This window comes from Salvelinus namaycush, chromosome 7 (genome assembly GCF_016432855.1).
Source record: "Salvelinus namaycush isolate Seneca chromosome 7, SaNama_1.0, whole genome shotgun sequence".
NCBI lineage: Eukaryota > Metazoa > Chordata > Actinopteri > Salmoniformes > Salmonidae > Salvelinus > Salvelinus namaycush.
Window position 1 is genome coordinate 23,273,326 of NC_052313.1, and position 27,556 is coordinate 23,300,881.

Sequence of the window (27,556 nt, forward strand, 5' to 3'; positions counted from 1 at the left end):
TCCTGGTTTGACAAACAGCTCTGTAGCTCCGCCACTTTCCACTGCAGATGCGGAAGGGCGACATAGGCGGATGAAGTGGATTGAGACGTAGCCCATGCTAGATCTCTCTAGCTCAAACTGACGGATTTTGATGGGATTTTTAAAAATTATGTTATTTAGATAACACACCGGTGCATCAATAGACTCTAGGGGGTTTTAACATCAAGTTGTAAGACTGAAAAGGTCAAACTATCATGGGGTGAGTTTCCCCAAAAACATATTTTTGAAATAAAAAAATATATATATGTTAAACAGCTTTGAGTTGGAATGGTGTGGGTGCATACCAACAAAAAATATTGATGAGAGTAGACAGCTGATTGGCCAGCTCCTCATCCTTTACACGGAAATAAAAAGCTTTTTTTTTTTTTTTTTTTTTTTTTTTTAACTGTCAGAAACACATTTGTGGTGGTTTTGAAGTGTTTTTTCTCCAATTCATGCTTTGGCCAAAAAGTATAGAGTATAGAATGAGTCACGACATTATACGGGTATGAGTTATCAGAATTTTATACTTTTAAAATAGATCCACCGGACAATTACTTTAAGGCTGTGTTTACACAGGCAGCCCAATTCTGATCTTTTCCCACTAATTTTACCAATCAGATTAAGCTCTTTTGCCAAATCAGAACTGGACTGGCTGTCTAAGGCTGTCTACACTTGACACTTACATGCGACTTCGCCTATCAGAATATGAACATCACATTGAAAAAGACCGGTATAGATGCAAAAGTCGCATTGTGGTCGGATCTGTCTGACCACTTCAAGAGGTGGTCAGAGACGCATGTGTGGATTTCTTCTCATTCTGGACCCAATCAGGCTACCGAAGGTGCATGCAGTGGGCCACATCAGCACTCCGCCCACAAGTTTCCAGAAAACTTGTGTTTTGGGAGAGAGAAGCACCTTTTTTTTCATTAAATGTTGAAGGAAATATGTTCCTAGCGTGTAAGAAAGATGTTTGCTGGCTTCAATTAGCTAGTTGGCGAGCATTTATTAGAAAAACAAGGTTGTTTGGCTAGTTAAGCTAATCTGTAAGAAATCCCTTTAGCGTTGCTAACTACAGTACCAGTCAAACGTTTGGACACACCTACTCATTCAATGGTTTTTCTTTATTTTTACTATTTTCTACATTGTATAATAATAGTGAAGACATCAAAACTATGAAATAACATGTGGAATCATGTAGTATACAAAAAAGTGCTAAATCAAAATGTATTTTATATTTGAGATTCTTCAAAGTAGCCACTCTTTGCACACTTGGCATTCTCTCAACCAGCTTCACCTGGAATGCTTTTTCAACAGTCTTGAAGGAGTTCCCACATATGCGGAGCACTTATTGGCTGCTTTTCCTTCACTCTGTGGTCCAACTCATCCCAAACCATCTCAATTGGGTTGAGGTCGGGTGATTATGAAGGCCAGGTCAGCACTCCATCACTCTCCAGCCTGGAGGTGTGTTGGGTCAGTGTCCTGTTGAAAAACAAATGACAGTGGGACTAAGTGCAAACCAGATGGGATGGCGTATCTCTGCAGAATACTGTGGTAGCTATGCTGGTTAAGTGTACCTGTAATTCTAAATAAATCACTGACAGTGTCACCAGCAAAGCACCCCCACATCGCCTCCTCCATGCTTCACGGTGGGAACTACACATGCAGAGATCATCCGCTCACCTACTCTGCGTCACAAAGACATGGCGGTTGGAACCAAAAACCACAAATTTGGGCTCATCAGACCAAAGGAAAGATTTCTACCTGTCTAATGTTCATTGCTCGTGTTTCTTGGCCCAAGCAAGTCTCTTCTTATTGGTGTCCTTAAGTAGTGGTTTCTTTGCAGCAATTCGACCATGAAGGCCTGATTCATACAGTCTTCTCTGAACAGTTGATGTTTCTTCATAGCGCGTGATGGTTTTTGCAACTGCACTTGAAGAAACTTTCAAAGTTCTTGAAATTTACCAGATTGACTGACCTTCATGTCTTAAAGTAATGATAGACCGTTGTTTCCCTTTGCTTATTTGAGCTGTTTTTGCCATAATATGGACTTCTGTATACCACTCCTACCATGTCACAACACAACTGATTGCCTCTAACACTTTAAGCAATGAAATTCCACAAATGAACTTTTAACAAGGCACACCTGTTAATTGAAATGCATTCCAGGTGACTCTCATTAAGGTGGTTGAGAGAATGCCAAGAGTGTGCAAAGCTGTCATCAATGCAAAGGGTGGCTACTTTGAGGAATCTCAAATATATTTTGATTTGTTTAACACTTTTTTGGTTAGTACATGATTCCTATGTGGTATTTTATAGTTTTGATATTTTCACTATTATTCTACAATGTAGAAAATAGTAAAAAATAAAGTAAAACCCTGGAATGAGTAGGTGTGTCCTGTAGCTTGCTGGCTAGTTACAGAGGTTAGCTGGCTAGTAGGCTACAGCCATCAAGTTGTCAGATTTATCCTGTTCCGCCGTTTGCAGAATGCATACTGGCATTTGAATATAGCATGGGAAAAGGGAAACCGGACACAATGTGGACACATTTAAAATATAGTTTTAGACACATGACGCGTTCTTAAATTGCATGATCAGAACTCCATGATCAAAATACAAAAGCTGAATGAACTGTCAAGTCTCGACATGGTGAGTAAGAGTTAAAGAGTTGAAGTAGTCAAATGTAATGTCTGATGAAATTCCAATAACAAGGAATTCAGTCAAAAGGAAAACATAATTTGAGGCTCAAAAGAAAAAAAAAAAAAAAAGAGGTACTCCAAACATTGTATATAACTGTTCATCTAGGTGTGGGGATAGTCTACTTCAGGGTTTTACCAAACTCTGTCCTTGGGACCCAAAGGGGTGCACGTTTTGGTTTTTGCACTAACACTACACAGCTGATTCAAATAATCAGCTGTGTAGTGTTAGTGCAAAAACCAAAACGTGCACCCCTTTGGGTACCGCAGAACGAGTTTTGGAAACTCTGGTCTACTTGTTCACAATCACAATGGACATCAAGGCATCAATGTTAATGACAGTGTGAATTTCTCGTCAATAACAATACAGTGATAAGCCTGCCTTCCCGCTTTTGGAACAACGGCTACCATTGTTAACGGCGCAGACAAGACCATCTCGTCATTATGTACAGTACCTCATTATATATTATGTACAGTACCTCACAACATCACCTTGCCAACCTGGGAAGGTAGAGAAGAGATCGAATCAAATGCTCGCTGTGGTAAACAGTAACTTCTGGCGGTTACTGAAGCCAATGTGGCATGTTGAATACATTTTCTTCGCACGAGTTTGGCTCTAACATTTGAACCGCTTTGGCTATAAGCTATTATTACTCCCCTCTATGATGATCACAAGGCACGTTAGAAGGGAATGTCACAAAAACCACAATTTGGCCACCATAAGAATATAATTTAATAGCAATGTCATAGGATTGGAAAGGCTGTCCTTAGGGCTATGGAGTGGAAAGGCTATCCTTAGAAGGGCTCTGATAGGCCAGATCGTTCTGCTTCGGTTTGCCACAGAGTGTCGTGCAGTACGCCTGAATTAAAACCCAGACAGTTATATTGGTGCCATAATCTCCGAGTACGAGGTCTAAAGGGGATAAAATGCAACCGAGGTGGTTTGATGAACCATACTCTTTTGATGAGTAACCTTGCTGGAGACTTGAAGACTTGTGTTAGCTTCCTGAATTCATCCCAATGGGCTTTAGCTAAGTGGGCTAACAGTCTTCTGACATGCAGGAGACCTGGTTCGAACCCAGTCAGTCACAAGAGCAAGATTAAATAGGGAGTGGAAAGGCTCGACAGGGTTATTGAACTATATTCCTAAGGGGGCAAAATAATGGTTTTTTGTGACCTTCCTTTCTAACGTGGCGTGTGAGCATCAGAGGGGAACTGAAAGCCCATGCTTTCCACCTGGCCACCCCTACTCTGGTCAATAGCCCTGCACCCCCCACGGTAAACTTGCCCAAGCCTCCCCCATTTCTCCTTTACCCAAATCCAGAAAGCTTATGTTCTGAGAGAGCTGCAAAATTTGGACCCCTACAAATTAGCAGGGCTAGACAATCTGGAACCTCGCTTTCTAAAATAATCAACCGAAATTGTTGCAACCCCTATTACTAGCCTGTTCAATCTCTTTCGTATCGTCTGAGACCCCCAAAGATTGGAAAGCTGCCGCGGTCATCCCCCTCTTCAAAGGGGGAGACACTCTAGACACAAACTGCTACAGACCTATATATATCCTACCCTGCCTTTCTAAGGCCTTGGATAGCCAAGTTAATAAAACAGATCACCGACCATTTCGAATCCCACCGTACCTTCTTCGCTATGCAATCTGGTTTCCGAGCTGGCCATGGGTGCACCTCAGCCACGCTCAAGGTCCTAAATGATATCATAACCGCCATCGATAAGAGACAATACTGTGCAGCTGTATTCATCGACCTGGCCAAGGCTTTCGACTGTCAATCACCACATTCCTGTCGGCAGACTCAACAGCCTTGATTTCTCAAATGACTGCCTCGCCTGGTTCACCAACTACTTCTCAGATAGAGTTCAGTGTGTCAAATCAGAGGGCCTGTTGTCCGGACCTCAGGCAGTCTATGGGGCTGCCACAGGGTTCAATTCTCGGGCCGACTCTTTTCTCTGTATACATCAATGATGTCGCTCTTGCTGCTGGTGGCGCTCTGATTGCAGACGACACCATCCTGTATACATCTGGCCCTTCTTTGGACACTTAATTAACCTCCAATGCCATACAACTCTCCTTCCATGGCCTCCTACTGCTCTTAAATGCAGGTCAAATTAAATGCATGCTCCTCAACCGATCGCTGCCCGCACCTGCCCGTTCTGACTTAGAATATGTGGACAACTACAAATACCTAGGTGTCTGGTTAGACTGTAAGCTCTCCTTCCAGACTCACATTAAGCATCTCCAATCCAAAATAAAATTGGCTTCCTATTTCGCAGCAAAGCAACAAAGCATCCTTCACTCAAGCTGCCAAACATACCGATCCTTGACTTCGGTGATGTCATTTACAAAATAGCCTCCAACACTCTACTCAGCAAATTGGATGCAGTCTATCACAGTGCCATCCGTTTTGTCACCAAAGCCCCATATACCACCCATCACTGCGGCCTGTACGCTCTCGTTGGCTGACCCTCGCTTCAAACTCGTCGCCAAACCCACTGGCTCCAGGTCATCTATAAGTCTTTGCTAGGTAAAGCCCCCGCCATCACTGGTCACCATAGCAGCACGCGCTCCAGCAGGTATATTTCACTGGTCACCCCCAAAGCCAACACTGCCTTTGGCCGCATTTCCTTACAGTTCTCTGCTGCCAATGACTGGAACGAATTGCAAAAATCACTGAAGCTGGAGATCCATATCTCCCTCACTAACTTTAAGCACCAGCTGTCAGAGCAGCTCACAGATCACTGCACATAGCCCATCCAACTACCTCATCCCCATACTGTTATTTATTTATTTTGCTCCTTTGCACCCCAGTATCTCTACTTGCACATTCATCTTCTGCACATCTATCACTCCAGTGTTTAATTGCTAAATTGTAATTATTTCACCACTATGGCCTATTTATTGCCTTACCTCAACTCATTTGCACACACTGTATATATACTTTTTTTTTCTCTATTGTGTTAGTTATTCCATGTGTAACTCTGTGTCGCACTACTTTGCTTTCTTGGCCACGTCGCAGTTGTAAATGAGAACTTGTTCTCAACTAGCCTACCTGGTTAAATAAAGGTGAAATAAAAATAAAATAAAAACCCCTAGGTTGCATTAAAGTCACTCAATAGTTGCATGATAAGCCTTGCAGAGTAAACGGTCTTTATGGAAAATGTAGTTGCAGACGGTGTGCTCGAACTATGGTGGCAGAGATGGTCATCTTTCAGCCTGTTGTGACATGAATCAGGGTAATGTTCAGAGAAAACCTTTGGCGGTACTACACAAACTAAATATTCAGGTTTCAAAATGTTTTGTTTCCCTGCCTATTGAACACAACTACTTTGCCAAAAAACATGCAGTATTTAAGAAAAAAGTTCACGGAGGACCTTAAAGAGCGACTGACCCTAAAAAGCAACTTCTTCTGGGAGACCCATATGGCTGCGCACAATTGGCCCAGCGTTGTCTGGGTTAGGGGAGGCTTTACTTGGCTCATCGCGTTCTAGCAACTTCTTGTGGCAGACCAGGCGCCTGCAGGCTGACTTCGGTCATCAGTTGAACAGTGTTTCCTCCGACACATTGGTGCGGCTGGCTTCCTTGTTAAGCGGGCGGGTGTTAAGGAGCGCGGTTTGGCGTGCCATGTTTTGGAGGACGCGTGACTCGACCTTCGCCTTTCCCCGAGCCTGTTGCAGCGATGAGACAAGATCGCAATTGAATATGACTGAATTGGGGAGAAAAAGGGGGGTGAAAAATATGGCCTAAGTAGCATCGAGTCAAACATTTAGTGTCAAAATGTACTACTAAGTGTATTTGTCCAAAACTGATATTTGCGAGACGATAAAAAATTAAAATTATATGTCACGGAATGAAGATTAACATAAGTTTTCCGTGTGTTGAGTTTATTTTAATACTGCCCACAAGCTAGCACCCAAGTAATCATCAATTCGGAGCACAGCTCCACACTACCTGATCATAATGCCTATGGGGCTAGTCAGGGACATTTCATTTATTTAACTAGGCAAGTCAGTTAAGAACAAATTCTTATTTACAATGACGGCCTACCCCGGACGACGCTGGGCCAATTGTGCGCCGCCCTATGGGACTCCCAATCACAGCCGTATGCGATACAGGATGTGTACATGGGACAATATCTCTAAATTTCAATGATTTAAACTTCAAACCAACTATAAATTGTAGAAATTCATATACAAATATTGAAAGCATTTAATGAGACAACTAAAATGATGTACATTGTGTAACTTATAGACGGTCCCTACTATTCCCAGAGATAGGCTATCCAAAGTCAAACCAACTTTGCCAAGGTAGCACACCAGCCGGCTGAAGCTAATTGGCTAACTCTTCCCATCTGCGAACACACAAGAGACACCTACATCAAACCATACCACGAAACCAACTCCCGTTTGAATTCAGTCATGGAAACTAGCATTTCTTAATGAACCAAGTCTAAAACAAGGCAAAATTAGGAAGTGCAGTAGCCCTTTAAGACCAAAGATCTATGACATGTTTAGATATAATCCAGTTGACCCAGCCTGTAACAAGTGGGTCTGAGGCAGCAGTAATGGAAAGGACTTGGTGATATAGAAACCAAGAGAAAACGTGACAGAGAATATGGTGATTTCTGGTAATGCTCCTTAATTACAGGACCTAACTTTTCCAATGGAAAAAGTAAAGTAAAGGACAGGTAAATTACCAAACAAGTTCAGGTAAACTGTCAAGTTCCACACCCTTCTACCATAATGAACGAGAACCCAAAGAATTGGTCTTCTCTCCAAGAATGAATGAAAGGGAGTGTAAATAATGAAACTGTGATTCCCCTCACAACAGAGGAGAACAAAGCTTGTTAGTGTGCTTATGTATACGATTTTGAAGTTTTGAAAACTTAAGAGTGTATGCATCAATAGTACATCTAGATTTTTGGTTTCTTTTTTAAATAATTCAGTGCCTAACTAGTCCTGGGCCTAGAAAGAATATACAATAGTGATGAAGGACATGCTCCTACAGAAAGTATGATCAGCTTAGCCTATAATAATAGACTAAACCAGATTTGGCACAATTAGAAAAATATAACTCAATTGATTAAAACAAAGTAATTTCAATATGACTGAAATGTGGTCTAATATCCATCTTACAATATAGTCATCTCGGTTTTCATTTGAAACCTGTTTTGTCATTGCTTCGCTTGTTTGTAGCATTGCAAACTTTGTGGACTATTTGTATTCAACTATGAAGTTAACGGCAGTCAGACAAACACTGATTGTGTTTCTGAGATGGTGTGTAAAGTTATGCGGGAGGGCAAAAGATATGACACTTTAGCTGTTCTACAAGTGGTCTGAAGCAGTTGTTAGATACAAGTGTTTTCAAATGGAAAGTTAGTAATGATGGTTTTGTGAAAAAGCGCTGAGATTTAACGATGCTCCTACGAAATTTCTAACGAACTTAGCCTTAAGATGCTTTTGGGAAACCCAACCCTGGAGGCATGCAGGCTTTTTTCCTCTCATTCAATCAGGTTAATTGGTGTCAAATAATTTCAGTTGGAAATGGTCCCTCAGAAATAGGAAAATGTTCTGGGTTTGGGGCTGTTCAAGATCTCAGTCATAACATGACCATGGTCTTGTTGGGTATGCTTACATTTAACTTCTTATGGCTGCAGGGGCAATATTGAGTAGCTTGGATGAAAGGTGCACAGAGGTGCCCAGAGTAAACGGCTTGCTCCTCAGTCATAGTTGCTAATATATGCATAGTATTATTAGTATTGGATAGAAAACACTCTGAAGTTTCTAAAACTGTTTGAATTATGTCTGAGTATAACATAACTCATATGGCAGGCAAAAACCTGAGAAAATCCAAACAGGAAGTGGAAATTCTGAGGCTGGTGGATTTTCAACCAAGCTCCCATTGAAATCCCAGCGAGATATGGATGAGTTTTCACTTCCTACGGCTTCCACTAGATGTCAACAGTCTGTAGAACTTTGTCTGATGACTCTACTGTGAAGGGGGGCCGGATGAGAGGAGAATTAGTCACCACTGCCATGAGGTGACCATGCTTTCACCATGCGCGTTCACATGAGGACCTCCGTTACACCGCTCATCTGAAGTCAATCTAATTCTCCGTTTGGAACGTTATTCAAGATGTATGTTAACAACATTCTAAAGATTGATTCAATACATCGTTTGACATGTTTCTACTGACTGTTACGGATCTTTTGGACATTGTCACGTTTTAGTGAACACGCTTTGTGACTTTGGAATTGTTTACCAAACACGCTAACCAAAGTAGCTAATTGGACATAAATAACAGACATTATCGGACAAATCAAGCATTTATTGTGGACCTGGGATTCCTGGGAGTGCATTCTGATGAAGATCAAAGGTAATGGAATATTTATCATGTAATTTCTGGTTTCTGTTGACTCCAACATGGCGGCTAATTTGACTATAGTTCTGAGCGCCGTCTCAGATTGGTTTGGTTTGCTTTTTCCGTAAAGTTTTTTTGAAATCTGACACAGCGGTTGCATTAAGGAGAGGTATATCTATAATTCCATGTGTATAACTTGTATTATCATCTACATTTATGATGAGTATTTGTTGAATAGATGTGGCTATGCACTATCACTGGATGTTTTTGGAATTAGTGAACGTAACACACCAATGTAAACTCAAGATTTTTTTTATATAAATATGAACTTTAACAAAACATACATGTATTGTGTAACATGAAGTCCTATGAGTGTCATCTGATGAAGATCATCAAAGGTTAGGGATTAATTTTCTCTTTCTGCTTTTTGTGACTGCTATCTTTGGCTCGAAAAATGGCTGTGCTTATTCTGTGGCTTGGTGGTGACCTAACAATCGTTTGTGGTGCTTCGCTGAAAAGCATATTTGAAATCGGACACTTGGTGGGATTAACAACAAGATTACCTTTAAAATGGTATAAGACACATGTATGTCTGAGGAAGTTTAATTATGAGATTTCTGTTGTTTTGAATTTGGCGCCCTGCACTTTCACTGGCTGTTGTCATATCATCCCGTTACCGGGATTGCAGCCATGAGAATTTGTTATATTCACATTAAAAAAAAAAATCATATTTAAATCAGCCTACAAAGAGCCAAGCCCAATGTTTTTACCACATTAACTCTGTGCCATCTCTAACATGTGGTCCAGAAGAACTAAAGAGGCTGCAGGTTTGAGGAGTGTCAGAGCATAGAGGATCGAATGAGCAACAAGGATTATGAGACTGCCAAGTCTGTCCATGAACCACTTGCCACAGTCAGTGCCACTCACCTTTTGTTCAACCAAACAGTTACTTCTGATCCAAGACTAGAATCCCTGGGTACCAGAACCAGGATTAAGGGGCTTCTATGGGCACAAATAAAATGCAAAAATAGGTGAAATATTTATATACACAAAGCAGTCATCACTGACCCCCTTGTCACTATAAAATGCAGCATCTCTCTCTAATCCTCTTGGCCAAACTTTTCCTTTTCTTCTTGCCGTTTTTCTCTTTACTGTCCTCCATCTTTCTCGCTCGGATCTCTCTCATCAGGTCAAAGAAAACCTGCAAAGATGAGTATAAACACAGTCCGTCTACAGATATGGCACCATGTTACTATGTAACATCCAAGACAACCTTCTCTGCAGTTTGTGAATGCAGAGGAGCTGGGAGCAGAATGCTGAGCCCTGGATGGTAGATGCAACCCCATCTGGCTCACCTTGTCGACATTGGCACGGGTTTTGGCAGAGGTCTCCACGTAGCACACGCCCCACTGTTCAGCACGCGCCTTGGCCTCTTCCGCGCTGACCTGCCGCCGGTCCTCCAAGTCAGACTTGTTCCCCACCAGGAGGAAGGGCGCACTCTCATCCTCCTTCACCCGCAAGATCTGCTCCCTGCAGAGCAGAGTCATTAGATGACAGTGGAGCTATGACATGTAACAACTATGGGACTATGATATGTAACTACATGGAGTTGTTATGCTGCTCAACCTGAAGTCTGCTGTAGCTGCAAACGACTCTGCCTCAGTGATGGAGAACACACAGAGGAAGCCTTCCCCACTGCGGAAGTAGTTGTCCCGGATGGCAGCATAGTCCTCTTGTCCCGCAGTGTCCAGGATGTCTATCTGGACCTCCTCCCCATCCAGAACTACCTTTTTCCTATAGCTGTCCGCTTTGGTTGGTTCATAGTCCTCAACAAACTAAGGGGGTAGCATCAACAGACAATAAATTACTACCAAGTGAGTTCATGCACACAACTGCAAAATTGGGGAAATGAGATCAGCCTAGAATCAAGGCCGGCCAAACTGACGTTTGGTTTAGACCACCAGAAGGTTCCAGGAATGTATATCTTTTCTTATCAACCAAATGTGCCGCTTAGTTCATGGAGGTTACTCATGTAACTGGTTCTGATATCCACCAAAGCGGTTCGTACAAAGAGCGGTTTCTGTTCTCTTCATACAATTTTGGCTTGCAGATCTCCTTTCCTACACAAACAGTAATTGCCTGATGAGCTTCCCTGACATTATCCTGAACATCCCAAAACATTTCACTTACCGTTGCAAATAGTTACAGCATTACCATATTCAAGTCATTTGCCATTTTCTAATTAGCCTTAAGAACATAGAAATATGGCTGCAGTTTGTGCTACAATAGTTAATAAGGCAATAAAAAGAAAAATGCAATTGTGTGTATACATCAGCCTAGAACATCCACATCGGTGCATCCCTAATGCAAACATCTAAATTGAGAGTATGTAGAAATTATAATGGACTAATATAAGTCAAAAGTTGACAACTCTTTTCAGGGTTTTTCTTTATTTTTACTATTTCCTACATTGTAGAATAAAGCTCTGAAGGCCGTGAAGCCGATACGTAAGCTTAAAGATCAGTGATACTATCAAGAGCAGTGTGCGGTTTCCTATTTCCTTCAGAATAATAGTGACGACATCAAAATTATGAAATGAAGTGTTAAACAAATCTAAATATATACAGTTTTAGTCGGAAGTTTACCTTTAACTGTATTTGGTTAACTCAGTTTCACAATTCCTGACAAAACTAGTAAAAATTCCCCGTCTTAGGATCACCACTTTATTTTAAGAATGTGAAATGTCAGAATATGATTAAAGATAATGATTTATTTCAGGTTTTATTTCTTTCATCACATTACCAGTGGGTCAGAAGTTTACAAAGACTCAATTAGTATTTGGTAGCATAGCCTTTAAATTGTTTAACCTCTAACACCTCCCAAACCCGGATCCGGGAGCACCCCCATCAGTAGAAAAGCTACTAGCATAGCCTAGCATAGCGTCACAAGTAAATACTAGCATCTAAATATCATTAAATCACAAGTCCAAGACACCAGATGAAAGATACACATCTTGTGAATCCAGCCATCATTTCTGATTTTTAAAATGTTTTACAGGGAAGACACAATATGTAAATCTATTAGCTAACCACGTTAGCAAAAGACACCACTTTTTTTACTCCACCACTTTTTTACTCCATCAGTAGCTATCACAAATTCGACCAAATAAAGATATAAATAGCCACTAACCAAGAAACAACTTCAGATGACAGTCTGATAACATATTTATTGTATAGCATATGTTTTGTTAGAAAAATGTGCATATTTCAGGTATAAATCATAGTTTACCATTGCAGCCACCATCACAACTCGACTAGAATAACTACAGAGAGCAACATGTATTACCTAATTACTCATCATAAAACATTTCTTAAAAATACACAGCGTACAGCAATTGAAAGACACAGATCTTGTGAATCCAGACAATATTTCAGATTTTCGAAGTGTTTTACAGCGAAAACACAATATAGCGTTATATTAGCATACCACAATAGCAAACATCACAACCGCATTGATTCAAGCCAAACATAGCGATTACGTATAAACCACCAAAAGATATTAATTTTTTCACTAACCTTCTCAGAATTCTTCAGATGACAGTCCTATAACATCATATTACACAATGCATATAGAGTTTGTTCGAAAATGTGCATATTTAGCGGCACAAATCGTGGTTATACAATGAGAAAAGTAGCAAAGCTGCCCAGAAAATGGCAGGAGAAATCTTTGAAGAGGCACCTATTCTAATCAGTAACTATTCCAAAACTTGACTAAAAAATACAGGTTGGACAGCAATTGAAAGACAAATTAGTTCTTAATGCAATTGCTGGGTTACATTTTAAAATTAACGTTACTTCAAGCATACAGCGTGCGCTAAAGCGAGACCCACCATAATTCATGGCGGAATTATTATCTGACATTTGTCAACATAAGTACGAATTAACAGCATAAAGACTGCTTACTATTAGCTGAGCTTCCATCAGAATCTTGGGCAAGGTGTCCTTTCTCCAGAACAATCGTCTTTGGGTTGAAAGATGTCCTCTTGTCCGGTCGAAATAGCCGCTAATGTTAGCCGCCAACTGGAGAGGTGTCCAACTCGTGAAAGCGCATGGCAAAGAAATCCCAGAAAATCACAATAAACTGCTAAGTCGGTTTAAATTAACTACCTTATGTCTTTAACACCTATAACGAATAAAAACATGACCGGAGATATAGAACTACTAAAACGAAAGCGTTTGCAGGACGCCATTGTGATGTCTTCATGCGTCAGGCGCACCGTTGAAAAGGACGGTACTTCCGTTCCACGGTCTTATAAAGGGCCCAGATTGCGCAATCCACTCCATTCAAATTCTCCCCGCTTACTGACATCTAGAGGAAGACGTATGCAGTGCATGTAGCCCGATGGTTTACATGGGGACTTATAAACTGGCCTCAGAACAGGGAACTCGATTTCTGAAATCTCACTCCCTGACAGGAAATGTGCTGCAGAATGAGTTCTGTTTCACTCAGAGAAATAATTCAAACGGTTTTAGAAACTAGAGAGTGTTTTCTATCCAATAGTAATAATATGCATATTGTACGAGCAAGAATTGAGTACGAGGCAGTTTAATTTGGGAACTCATTTTAACAAAGTCGAAATGGCGCCCCCATAGGCTCAAGAAGTTAACTTGGGTCAAACGTTTCAGGCAGCCTTCCACAAGCTTCCCACAATAAGTTGGTTGAATTTTGGCCCATTCCTCCTGACAGAGCTGGTGCAACTGAGTCAGGTTTGTAGGCCTCCTTGTTAACAAGCTTTTTCAGTTCTGCCCACAAATTTTCTATAGGATTGAGGTCAGGGCTTTGTGATGGCCACTCCAATACCTTGACTTTGTTGTCCTTAAGCCATTTTGCAACAACTTTGGAAGTATGCTTGGGGTCATTGTCCATTTGGAAGACCCATTTGCGACCAAGCTTTAACTTCCTGACTGATGTCTTGAGATGTTGCTTCAATATATCCACAATTTTCCTACCTCATGATGCCATCTATTTTGTGAAGTGCACCAGTCCCTCCTGCAGCAAAGCACCCTCACAACATGATGCTGCCACCCCCGTGCTTCCCGGTTGGGATGGTGTTCATCGGCTTGCAAGCGTCCCCTTTTTTCCTCCAAACATAATGAACATAGAACACAGTTCTATTTTTGTTTCATCAGACCAGAGGACATTTCTACAAAAAGTACAATCTTTGTCCCCATGTGCAGTTGCAAACCGTAGTCTGGCTTTTTATGGTCGTTTTGGAGCAGTGGTTTCTTCCTTGCTGAGCGGCCTTTCAGGTTATGTCGATTTACTGTGGATATAGATACATTTGTACCGGTTTCCTCCAGAATCTTCAAAGTCCTTTGCTGCTGTTCTGGGATTGATTTGCTCTTTTCCCACCAAAGTACATTCATCTCTAGGAGACAGAACGTGAATTCTTCCTGAGTGGTATGACGGCTGTGTGGTCCCATGGTGTTTATACTTGCGTACTATTGTTTGTACAGATGAATGTTGTACCTTCAGGCGTTTGGAAATTGCTCCCAAGGATGAACCAGACTTGTAGAAGTCCCCTTTTTTCCCCCCTGAGGTCTTGGTTGATTTCTTTTGATTTTCCCATGATGTCAAGCAAAGAGGCACCGAGTTTGACGGTAGGCCTTGAAATACATCCACAGGTACACCTCCAATTGACTCAAATGATGTCAATTAGCCGGTCAGAAGATTCTAAAGCCATTACATTTTCTGGAATTTTCCAAGCCGTTTAAAAAGGCACAGTCAACTTAGTGTATGTAAACTTCTGACCCACTAGAATTGTGATACAGTGAATTATAAGTTAAATAATCTGTCTGTAAACAATTGTTGGAAATATTACTTGTGTCATGCACAAAGTAGATGTCCTAACCGACTTGCCAAAACGATAGTTTGTTTACAAGAAATTTGTGGAGTGGTTGAAAAATGAATTAATGACTCCAACCTAAGTGTATGTAAACTTCCGACTTCAACTGTATATTTGAGATTCTTCAAAGTAGCCACCCTTTGCCTTGATGACAGCTTTGCACACTCTTGCAATTCTCTCAACCAGCTTCACCTGAAATGCATTTCAGTTAACAGGTGTGCCTTGTTAAGTTAATACGTTTGAGCCAATCAGTTGTGTTGTGACTTGGTAGGGTTGGTATACAGAAGATAGCCCTATTTGGTAAAAGTCCATATTATGGCAAGAACAGCTCAAATAAGCAAAATGAAACGACAGTCCATTACTTTAAGACATGAAGGCCAGTCAATACGGAACATTTCAAGAACTTTGAAAGTCTTCAAATACAGTTGCAAAAACCATTAAGCGCTATGATGAAACTAGCTCTCATGAGGACCACCACAGGAAAGGAAAGGAGTATAACTTCAATAGAGTTACCAGCCTCGGAAAAAGCAGACCAACTCAAATGCTTCATAGGACCGGCCTCATGGTTAGACTTTCGGAGGTGTGCACACCACCCACCGCTACGGAGTATATTACTCGCCAATGTCCAGTCTCTAGACAAGGTAGACGAAATTAAGGCAAGTGTTGCTTTCCAGAGACATCCGGAATTGTAACATACTGTTTCACGGAAACATGGCTCTCTCGGGAAATGTTGGAGTCGGTACAGCCACCGGGATACTTTGCGTCACACCAATAGAAATAAACTTCTCTCTGGGAAGGAGGAGGGCGGGGGTGTATGCTTCATGATTAACGAGTCATGGTGTAATCGTAACATACAGGAACTCGAGTCCTTTTGTTCACATGACCTAGAATTCCTCACAATCAAATGCCTACCATATAATCTCCCAAGAGAATTCTCGTCGGTTATCGTCATAGCCGTGTATATCCCCCCCTCAAGCAGATACCACGACGGCACTCAAGAAACTTCACTGGACTTTATGCAAACTGGAAACCATATCTCCTGAAGCTGCATTTATTGTAGCTGGGGATTTTAGAATTTGAGAACAAGGCTACCTAAATTCTATCAGCATATTGATTGTAGCACTCGTGCAGGCAATAAACTAGATCATTGCTACTGTAACTACCGCGATGCATACAAGGCCCTTCGGCAAATCTGACCACTACTCCATTTTGCTCCGAATGTCTTATAAGCATAAACTCAAAACAGGATGTACCCATGACGAGAACTATTCAACACTGGTCTGCCCAATCGGAATCCACGCTTCGAGATTGTTTTTGATCACGCGGACTGGGAAATGTTCCAGGCAGCCTCAGAGAATAATAGCGATTTATACGCTGATTTGGTGAGTGAGTTTAAGGAAATGCATTGGAGATGTTGTACCCACTGTCACTATTAAAACCTACCCTAACCAGAAACTGGATAGATGGCAGACTTCGAGCAAAACTGAAAGCACGAACCACCGCATTTAACCAGGGAAAGATGACTGGGGAATATGGCTGAATACAAACAGAGTAGTCATTCCCTCTGCAAGGCAATCAAACAAGCGAAACGTCAGTATAGGGACAAAGTGGAGTCGCAATTGAATGGCTCAAACATGAGACGTATGTGGCAGAGTCTACAGGCAATCACGGACTACAAAAAGAAAAACAGCCAGGTCCTAGACACCGACATCTGGCTTCTAGACAAACACCTTCTTTGAGGATAACACAGTGCCACCGACACGGGCCACCACCAAGGACTGCGGGCCCTCCCTCTCCATGGCCGAAGCGAGTAAGACATTTAAACGCGTTAACCCTCACAAAGCTGCCGGCCCAGAAGGCATCCCTAGCCGCGTCCTCAGAGTAAGCGCAGAACAACTGGCTGATGTGTTTACGGACATATTCAATCTCCCTATCCCAGTCTGCTGTCCCCACATGCTTCAACATGGCCACCATTGTTTCTGTACCCAAGAAGGCAAAGGTAATTGAACTAAATGACTATTGCCCCATAGCACTCACTTCTGTCTTCATGAAGTGCTTTGAGAAACTAGTCATGGATCATATAGCGCCACCTTACCTGCCACCCACTTCAATTTTCATACCGCCCCAATATGTCCACAGACGATGCAATCGCCATCACACTGCCCTATCCCATCTGGACAAGAGGAATACCTATGTAAGAATGCGGTTCATTGACTACAGTTAGGCATTCAACACAATAGTACCCTCCAAACCCATCATTAAGCTTGAAGTCCTGGGTCTCAACCCCGCCCTGTGCAATTGGGTCCTGGACTTCCTGACAGGCCGCCCCCAGGTGCTGAAGGTAGGAAACAACATCTCCACTTCGCTGATCCTTAACACTGGGGCCACACAAGGGTGCGTGCTCAGCCCCCTATTGTACTCCCTGTTCACCCACGACTGCGTGGCCATGCACGCCTCCAACTCAATCATCAAGTTTGCAGGCGACACTACAGTGGTAGGCTTGATTACCAACAACGACGAGACAGCCTACAGGGAGGTGGTGAGGGCACTCTGAGTGTGGTGTCAGGAATACAACCTCATCAACAACAAAACAAAAGGAGATGATCGTGGACTTCAGGAAAGAGAAGAGGGAGCACATCGACGGGACAGCAGTGGAAAAGGTGGAAAGTTTCAAGTTCCTCGGTGTACACATCACGGACAAACTGAAATGATCCACCCATGCAGACAGTGTGGTATAGATGAAACGGTATGAACATTTCTCATCACGATTATAGTGACCAAAATTATCACAGTTATCAGTATTTTTTTATTTCACCTTTATTTAACCATGTAGGCCAGTTGAGAACAAGTTCTCATTTACAACTGCGACCTGGCCAAGATAAAGCAAAGCAGTGCGACACAAACAGAGTTACACATGGAATAAACAAAGGTACAGTCAATATCACAATGGGGGGAAAAAGTCTATATACAGTGTGTGCAAATGGCTTGAGGTGGTAAGGCAATAAATAGGCCATAGCAGCAAAGTAATTACAATTTAGCAAATTAACACTGGAGTGATAGATGTGCAGATGATGATGTGCAAGTAGAAATACTGATGTGCAAAAGAGCAAAAAAGTTAAACAATATGGGGATGAGGTAGGTAGATTGGATGGGCTTTTTACAGATGGGCTGTATACAGCTGCAGCGATTATTTAGCTGATGTTTAAAGTTAGAGGGAGATAAGTCTCCAACTTCAGAGATTTTTGCAATTTGTTCCAGTCATTGGCAGCAGAGAACTGTAAGGAAAGGTGGTCAAAGGAGGTGTTGGCTTTGGGGATGATCAGTGAGATATACCTGCTGGAGCACGTACTACGGGTGGGTGTTGCTATCGTGACCAGTGAGCTGAGATAAGGCAGGCCTTTACCTAGCAAAGACTTATAGATGCCCTGGAGCCAGTGGGTCTGGCGACGAATATGCAGCGAGGGCCAGCCGACGAGAGCATACAGGTCGCTGTGGTGGGTGGTATATGGGGCTTTGGTGACAAAACGGATGGCACTGATAGACTACATCCAATTTGCTGAGTGTTGGAGGCTATTTTGTAAATGACATCAAAGTCGAGGATCAGTAGGATAGTCAGTTTTACGAGGGTATGTTTGGCGGCGTGAGTGAAGGAGGCTTTGTTGCGAAATAGGAAGCCGATTCTAGATGCTTAATATGAGTCTGGAAGGAGAGTTTACAGTCTAGCCAGACACCTAGGTATTTGTAGTTGTCCACATATTCTAAGTCAGAACCGTCCAGAGTAGCGATGCTAGTCGGGCGGGCGGGTGCGGGCAAAAAAAGCATGAATTTAGTTTTACTAGCGTTTAAGAGCAGTTGGAGGCCACGGAAGGAGTGTTGCATGGCATTGAAGCTCGTTTGAAGGTTTGTTAACACAGTGTCCAAAGAAGGGCCAGATGTATACAGAATGGTGTCGTCTGAGTAGAGGTGCATCAGGGAATCTCCCGCAGCAAGAGCGACATCATTGATGTATACAGAGAAAAGAGTCGACCGGAGAATTGAACCCTGTGGTATCCCCATAGAGACTGCCAGAGGTCCGGACAACAGGCCCTCCGATTTGACACACTGAAGTCTGAGAAGTAGTTGGTGAACCAGGCGAGGCAGTCATTCGAGAAACCAAGGCTATTGAGTCTGCCGATAAGAATGCGGTGATTGACAGAGTCGAAAGCCTTGGCCAGGTCGATAAAAACAGCTGCACAGTATTGTCTGTTATCGATGGCGGTTATGATATCGTTTAGTACCTTGAGCGTGGCTGAGGTGCACCCGTGACCAGCTCGGAAACCAGATTGCACAGAGGAGAAGGTACGGTGGGATTCGAAATGTTCGGTAATCTGTTTATTAAATTGGCTTTCGAAAGACTTTAGAAAGGCAGGGAAGGATGGATATAGGTCTGTAACAGTTTGGGTCTAGAGTGTCACCACCTTTGAAGAGGGGGGATGACCGCGGCAGCTTTCCAATCTTTAGGGATCTCGGACGATACGAAAGAGGTTGAACAGACTGGTAATAGGGGTTTCAACAATGGAGGTGGATAATTTTAGAAAGAGATGGTCCAGATTGTCTAGCCCAGCTGATTTGTACGGGTCCAGGTTTTGCAGCTCTTTCAGAACATCTACTATCTGGATTTTGGTGAAGGAGAAGCTGGGGAGGCTTGGGCAAGTAGCTGCTGGGGTTGCAGAGCTGTTGGCCGGTGTTGGGGTAGCCAGGAGGAAAGCATGGGCAGCCGTAGAGAAATGCTTATTGAAATTATCGATTATCGTGGATTTATCAGTGTTGACAGTGTTTCTTAGCCTAATTGACTGTGTGTATTGGTTCCTGACTTCCCCTGAAACCTTTGCATATCGCGGGGACTATTCAATGCTTGTGCAGTCCGCCACAGGAAGTTTTATCGCGGTATTGTTCAAATGTGCTGGAAATGTTCAAAAAGTACTGATACACACTGAAATCATTTCACCAAGTTTAATATTGAAAACCAACAAATAAAATTAGCAGCACTATGCACTTTTTGTGTACATAAACATTAAAATAATAACATTAAAGATGTCACCATGTGGCCATGAGGTAAAAGCTTCCCTAGTGCAGGTTTAAATGAACACAACCTTAAAACCTGTTGAGGACAGAGGGCGCTGTTTTCACTTTGGGGGAAAATCGTGCCCAATTTAAACGGCCTCGTACTCATTCTTGCTCGTACAATATGCATATATATGCATATTACTATTGGATAGAAAACACTCTCTAGTTTCTAAAACCGTTTGAATTATATCTGTGAGTAAAACAGAACTCCTTTTGCAGCAAACTTCCTGACAGGAAGTGGAAAATCTGAAATCGATGCACTCTTCTAGGGGCTGCCTATTAAAGTCCTTGTTATTTATTAGTTTAGATGCACTTCATACGTCTTCCACTAGATGTCGACAAGGAGTGAGAGAAGAAATGGAGTGTGTAACTTGATCTGGCCTCGAATTATAGCTCTTGGCATGACGTGTCACCAGTTTCCTGTTTTCTGGAGAGCGCGAGGAGGCACCTGGATTTGCCTTCTGATAAGCTGACGTTATGGATGACTAATATCTCCGGCTTTGATTTTATTTGATACATGTGACAATATCATCGTAAAGTATGTTTTTTCAATATAGTTTAATCAGATTATTGAAATTTTTTCGGGAGTTTTGCCGTGTTCCGTTCTCTTCCGTTTGTTGACATGGAGAGATTCGCGCCACTTGGCAAGTGTGCTTGCTAAATCGAGAGGGAAAAAGGCCGTTCTAAATCCAAACAACGATTGTTCCCAACAAAGGACCCCTTGTACAACATTCTGATGAAAGATCAGCAAAAGTAGGACCCATTTTATGATGCTATTTCATATATCTGTCGAACATGTTGTACTAGTCGTTTGCGCCCAGCTTTTGGGTACTCTCTCGCTATAACTAAGCTGGATGTCGTAATGAAGTTATTTTTAGAATTCTAACATGGCGATTGCATTAAGAACTAGTGTATCTATCATTTCCTATACAACATGTATTTTTTAGTTATGTTTATGAATAGTCATTTGGTCAGAATATGTGTGTCAGAAAGTGTCAGAAAAAATATCCGGACGTTGTGGGAAAAAGATGCTACCTTAGCACAATGTATAACCACTGATTTCAGCTCTAAATATGCACATTTTCGAACAAAACATAAGTGTATGTATAACCTGATGTTATAGGACTGTCATCTGATGAACCTTATCAAGGTTAGTCAAAAATTATATATATTTTGCTGGTTTGTCACGATCGCTAACTTTTACTACTGGGGAATGGCTTGTGTTTCTGGCTATTGTGGTAAGCTAATATAACGCTATATTGTGTTTTCGCTGTAAAACACTTAAGAAATCGGAAATATTGGCTGGAATCACAAGATGCCTGTCTTTCATTTGCTGTACACCATGTATTTTTCAGAAATGTTTTATGATGAGTATTTAGGTATTTGACGTTGGTGTCTGTAATTATTATGGCAGCTTCGGTGCTATTTCTGATTGTAGCTGCAATGTAAACTATGATTTATACCTGAAATATGCACATTTTTCGAACAAAACATAGATTTATTGAATAACATGTTATAAGACTGTCATCTGATGAAGTTGTTTGTTGGTTAGTTTGGTTGGTTCCTGGTTAGTTAGGTTGGCTTTGTGCATGCTACCTGTGCTGTGAAAAATGTCTGTCCTTTTTTGTATTTGGTGGTGAACTAACATAAATATACGTGCTGTTTTTGCTGTAAAACATTTTAAAAATCGGACATGTTGGCTGGATTCACAAGATGTGTACCTTTCATTTGCTGTATTGGACTTGTTAATGTGTGAAAGTTAAATATTTCTAAAAAATATATTTAGAATTTCGCTCTGCCTTTTCAGTGGAATGTGGGAGGAGTTCCGCTGGCGGAACGCCAGAGCAGTACAGGTTAAGATATCAAATAAACAAATAAAATTAGCAGCACTCGCTTTGAAGTGAGGCACGGCAACCTTCAACAGCCTCAGAAAGCCAGGCCTCTCAACAATTTGAAATGGCATCATGTCCTTCGCAATGTAATGTGAAAGGGCTGCAATGAGGTCTTTCATATTACATTGCCAAGGACATGATGCCATTTTAAACCGGTAGCCGTTTCATCCCTACAGTGTGGTGAAGGCGCAACGGCGCCTCTTCAACCTCCGGAGGCTGAAGAATTTTGGCTTGCCATCTAAAACCCACAAACTTTTACAGATGAACAACTGAGAGCATACTATCGGGCTGTATCACCGCCTGGCACGGCAACTGCACCGCCCACAACCGCCAGGCTCTCCAGAGGGTGGTGCGGTCTGCATAACGCATCACCGGGGGCAAACTACCTGCCCACCATGACACCTACAGCACCCAATTACAAGGAAGGCCAGAAAGATAAAGGAAAACAACCACCCAAGCCACTGCCTGTTCACCCCGCTACCATCCAGAAGGCGAGGTCAGTACAGGTGCATCAAAACTGGGGCCGAGAGACTAACAGCGAGAGGCTGCTGCCTACATACAGACTTGAAATCATCACCACTTTACTAAATGGATTTCTAGTGACTTTAATAATGCCACTTTAAAAATATTTACATATCTTGCATGGAATATCTACATAGGCATACAGAGGCCCATTATCAGCAACCATCACTCCTGTGTTCCAATGGCACGTTGTGTTGGCAAATCCAAATTTTATAATTTTAAAAGGCTAATTTATCATTATAAAACCCTTTTGCAATTATGTTATCACAGCTGAAAACTGTTGTGCTGATTTAAAGAAGCAATAAAACGGGCCTTTAGACTAGTTCAGTATTTGGCACATCAACATTTGTGCGTTCGATTACAGGCTGAAAATGTCCAGAAACAAGGAACTTTCTTCTGAAACGCGTCAGTCTATTCTTGTTCTGATAAATGAAGGCTATTCCATGCGAGAAATTGCCAAGAACCTGAAGATCTCATACAACGCTGTGTACTACTCCCTTCACAGAACAGCGCAAACTGGTTATAACCAGAATAGAAAGAGTGGGAGGCCCCGGTGCACAACTGAGCAAGAGGACAAGTACATGAGCGTGTCTAGTTTGAGAAACAAACACCTTACAAGTAATCAACTGACAGCTTTATTAAATAGTTCCAGCAAAACCCCAGTCTCAAGGTCAACAGTGAAGAGACTACTCTGGGATGCTGGCCTTCTAGGCAGAGTTGCAAAGAAAAAGCCATATATCAGACTGGCCAATAAAAAGAAAAGACTAAGATGGGCAAAAGAAGACACTGGACAGAGGATGATTGGAAAAAAGTGTTATGGACAGACTAATCTAAGTTTGAGATGTTCAGATCAAAGAACATTTGTGAGATGCAGAAAAAATAAAGATGCTGAAGTGCTTGACGCCATCTGTCAAGCATGGTGGAGGCAATGTGATGGTCTGGGTGTGCTTTGGTGGTGGTAAAGTGGGAGATTTGTACAGGGTAAAAGGGATCTTGAAGGAGGAAGGCTATCACTCCATTTTGCAATGCCATACACCGTGGACAGCACATAATTGGAGCCAATTTCCTGCTACAACAGGACAATGACTCAAAGCACAGCTCCAAACTATGCAATAACTATTTAGGGAAGAAGCAGTCAACTGGTATTCTGTCTATAATGGAAAGGCCCCCAGTCACCTGATCTCAAACCTACTGAGCTGTTATGGGAGCAGCTTGACCGTATGGTATGGACGAAGTGCCCATCAAGCCAATCCAACTTGTGGGAGGTGATTCAGGAAGCATGGGGTGAAATCTCTTCAGATTGCCTCAACAAATTGACAACTAGAATGCCAAAGGTCTGTAAGGCTGTAATTGCTGCAAATGGAGGATTCTTTGACAAAAGCAAAGTTTAAAGGACACAATTATTTCAATTAAAAATCATTATTTATAACCTTGTCAACATCTTGACTATATTTCCTATTCATTTTGCAACTCCTTTCATCTATGTTTTCATGGAAAACAAGGACATTCCTAAGTGACCCCAAACTTTTGAACAGTAGTGTATATACTGTATTTTATACCATCTTGCCTATACTGCTCGGTCATCATGCATCCATATATATATATACTTATTCAATCCCTTTACTTAGATGTGTGTATTAGGTAGTTGTGGAATTGCTAGATATTACTGTACTGTCGAGAAATAGAAGCACAAGCATTTCACTACACTCGCAATAACATCTGCTAACCATGTGTATGTGACCAATAAAATTTGAAGTAACAAACACATCAACTGTTCAGAGGAGACTGCATGAATCAGGCCTTCGTGGAATGCTGTTGTAGCCATGCTGGTTAAGTCTACCTTGAATTCTAAATAAAATCATAGTGTGTCGCCAGAAAAGCACCCCTACACCATCACAGCTCCATGTTTCACGGAGGGAAACGCGCATGCGGAGATCATCCGTTCACCTACTCTGCGTCTCACAAAGACACGGCGGTTGGAACCAAAAATCTCAAATTTGTACTCATCAGACCAAAAGGACAGATTTCCAATGGTCTAAATGTCCATTGCTCGTGTTTCTTGGCCAAAGCAAGTCTCTTCTTCTTATTGGTGTCCTTTAGTAGTGGTTTCTTTGCAGAAATCCAACCATAAAGGCCTGATTCACAGTCTCCTCTGAACAGTTGATGTTGAGATATGACTGTTACTTGAACTCTGTGAAGCATTTATTTGGGCTGCAATCTGAGGTGCAGTTAATAAAATTAACTTATCCTCTGCAGCAGAGGTAACTCTGGGTCTTCCTTTCCTGTGGCAGTCCTCATGAGAGCCAGTTTCATCATAGAGCTTGATGGTCTTTGCAACTACACTTGAAGAAACTTTAAAAGTGATTGAAATTTACCAGATTGACTGACCTTCATGTCTTGGACTGTCATTTCTCTTTGCTTATTTGAGTCGTTCTTGCCATATTGGTCTTTTACCAAATAGGGCTATCTTCTGTATACACCCCCTATCTTGTCACAACAACTGATTGGCTCAAACGCATTAAGGAAAGAAAATCCACAAATTAACTAGGCACACCTGTTAATTGAAATGCATTCCAGGTGAATAACTCATGAAGCTGGTTGAGAGAATGCCAAGTGTGTGCAAAGATGTCATCAATGCAAAGGCTGGCTACTTTGAAGAAAAATATATTTTCATTTGTTTAACACGTTTTTGGTTACTACATGAATCCATACGTGTTATTTCATAGATTTGACGTCTTCACTAGTATTCTACAATGTTGAAAATAGCAAAAATAAAAAACCCTTGAATGAGAAGGTGTCCAAACTTTTGACTGGTTGTGTGTGTGTGTGTGTGTGTGTGTGTATGTGTATATATTTTTTTTTTTTCTTCCTGTCCCTCGAGCCAAAACGTTTAGCCACCTCTGGCCTCAAAAGTTGGATGTAGGCCATAAACATCTGTTATCCAGAAGAAAAGTAGGCCTTCTAAAACAGCCAACAAAATATGCTCTTCTGACAAATATTATTTCTTACCTCGTCATACATGAACTGCAGAGTGAGGGCTGACTTCCCCACTCCACCACTGCCCACCATGATCACTTTGTGGAGGGCCAGAGAGTTCTGCCCTTTGGGCTTTGCTGCTGCCATGGTGGTTCACTCCAAGTAAAGAGGGTTTAAGGAGAGCAAGAGGTTCGGGAAGGAACCAGGAGGGGAAGAGGGAGGATCTGAGGGTAAGCCAGATAGATTGGACAGCAGACTCCAACTGCAACGTGATGCAGAGTGAGCTTGTCCCCTAAAATGAAAAAATAAATAAAAACAAGACATAACATGATTTGCAGTACATCAAATACAGAATTCACACTGCTGCATTGTATACTACCGCCACAAGGGAGCACTCTCACAGCAGTTAAGACAACTTGGCTGGATCAGTGAAACTGAGAATTGAGAAATGTCTTAAGAGAAATACAGTGCATTCGATAAGTATTCAGACCCCTTGACTTTTTCCACATTTTTTTTACGTTACAGCCTTTCTAAAATGGATTAAATATTTTTGTCCTTCAATCTACACACAATACCCCATAATAACAAAGCAAAAACTGTTTTTTATTATTTTCTCATTTATTAAAAATGAAACAGAAATACCTTATTTACATTAGTATTCAGACTCGTTGCTATGAGACTCGAAATTGAGCAACGGTGCATCCTGTTTCCATTGATCATCCTTGAGATGTTTCTACAACTTCATTGGAGTCCACCTGTGGTAAATTCAATTGATTGGACATGATTTGGAAAGGCACACACCTGTCTATATAAAAATGTCCCACAGTTGACAGTGCATGTCAGAGCAAAAACCAAGCCATGGGGTTCGAATGAATTGTGCGTAGAGCTCCGAGACAGGATTGTGTCGAGGCACAGATCTGTGGAAGTGTACCAAAACATTTCTACAGCATTGAAGGTCCCAAAGACAGTGGCCTCCATCATTCTTAAATGGAAGTTTGGAACCACCAAGACTCTTCCTAGAGCTGGCTGCCCGGCCAAACTGAGCAATTGAGGGAGAAGGGCCTTGGTCAGGGAGGTGACCAAGAACCCGATGGTCACTGACAGACCTCATGAGTTCCTCTGGAGATGAGAGCATTCCAGAAGGACAACCATCTCTGCACCAACCAAGCCTTTATGGTAGAGTGTCTGAGTAAAGGTTCTGAATATTTATGTAAATGTCCTACTTTGTAAATTTAATACATTTGCACCAAAAATTATCTAAAACCCTGTTTTTGCTTTGTCATTATGGGGTATTGTGTGTGTGTGTGTGTGTGTGTGTGTGTGTGTGTGGGGGGGGGGGGGGGGGGGGGGGGGTACTATTTAATCAATTTTAGAATAAGGCTGTAACGTAACAAAATGTGGTAAGTCAAGAGGTCTGAATACTTCCCGAATTCACTGTATGTCCTAATTCCAAACAAGGATTGGTTAGCATTCAGTCCATTAAAAACAAGAAATAGGACGCTGTAAGGGAAGCGAGGGAGAGGCAATGTGTCAGGGAAATAAAGGTATTAGCTATGCTACAGTGGAATTGTAAGTGAAATGTCAAGTGCTGTATGGTGTTTTTGACTAGGAAGCCATCGTAGCTAGCCAGTTCACGTTAGCTAGTTTTGCTGACGCTAAGCAAGCTAGCGTTACGTAGCTAAGCTAGTTACTGTAGTTAGCTACATAAAACTAGCTAGTTTCACATACTAAAACAACGAGGTGTACTGTAGCTCACTGGCTAACGTTGTGCAAAACGACAAACTAAAGCTAGCTGGCTAGCTACTTAAGCCAGGTGACTAACGTCAGCTAACTTGTTCTTCAAAGTGCGGTGGAAGGTTGGGCTAGCTAGCATGCATTGGAAATAACCTTACCTTGGGACACTATGAGCGATACAGGCTACAAAAATGACAGCTGCAAGCTGGTTTGAAGAAATCGTTAACTTACCCTCTTCTCGCGATCCTGGCAACAAGACAAGAGCTAGTCAAGTCTTCTTCTTTGTTATCTACTTCTTCTTCTATGGTATCATGGCGGTCCGCAAGAAATCGTTTA

General features: G+C 41.9%; 1 protein-coding gene across 3 annotated transcripts; it reads right to left on the reverse strand.

Annotated features, from left to right (window-relative positions):
* Positions 1 to 1,450: 1,450 nt before the first annotated feature.
* Positions 1,451 to 27,536, reverse strand: ralaa (v-ral simian leukemia viral oncogene homolog Aa (ras related)). Of its 3 annotated transcripts, XR_005477226.1 has the most exons (6): positions 27,452 to 27,536; positions 25,520 to 25,778; positions 10,712 to 10,920; positions 10,441 to 10,615; positions 10,013 to 10,286; positions 1,451 to 1,500 (listed from the first exon to the last, which is right to left on the reverse strand). XR_005477226.1 is itself a non-coding variant. In XM_038997770.1 (5 exons), the coding sequence occupies exons 2-5, from the start codon at positions 25,631 to 25,633 to the stop codon at positions 10,164 to 10,166; spliced, it is 621 nt and encodes a 206-aa protein (XP_038853698.1). In that variant the 5' UTR covers positions 25,634 to 25,778; positions 27,452 to 27,536; the 3' UTR covers positions 9,738 to 10,163. The 3 variants fall into 3 exon arrangements, 2 of the variants coding, with proteins under 2 accessions (XP_038853698.1, XP_038853699.1); XM_038997770.1 differs by lacking the exon at positions 1,451 to 1,500 and having other exon boundaries at positions 9,738 to 10,286; XM_038997771.1 differs by lacking the exons at positions 1,451 to 1,500; positions 27,452 to 27,536 and adding an exon at positions 27,379 to 27,440 and having other exon boundaries at positions 9,738 to 10,286.
* Between the last annotated feature and the right edge of the window lie 20 nt (positions 27,537 to 27,556).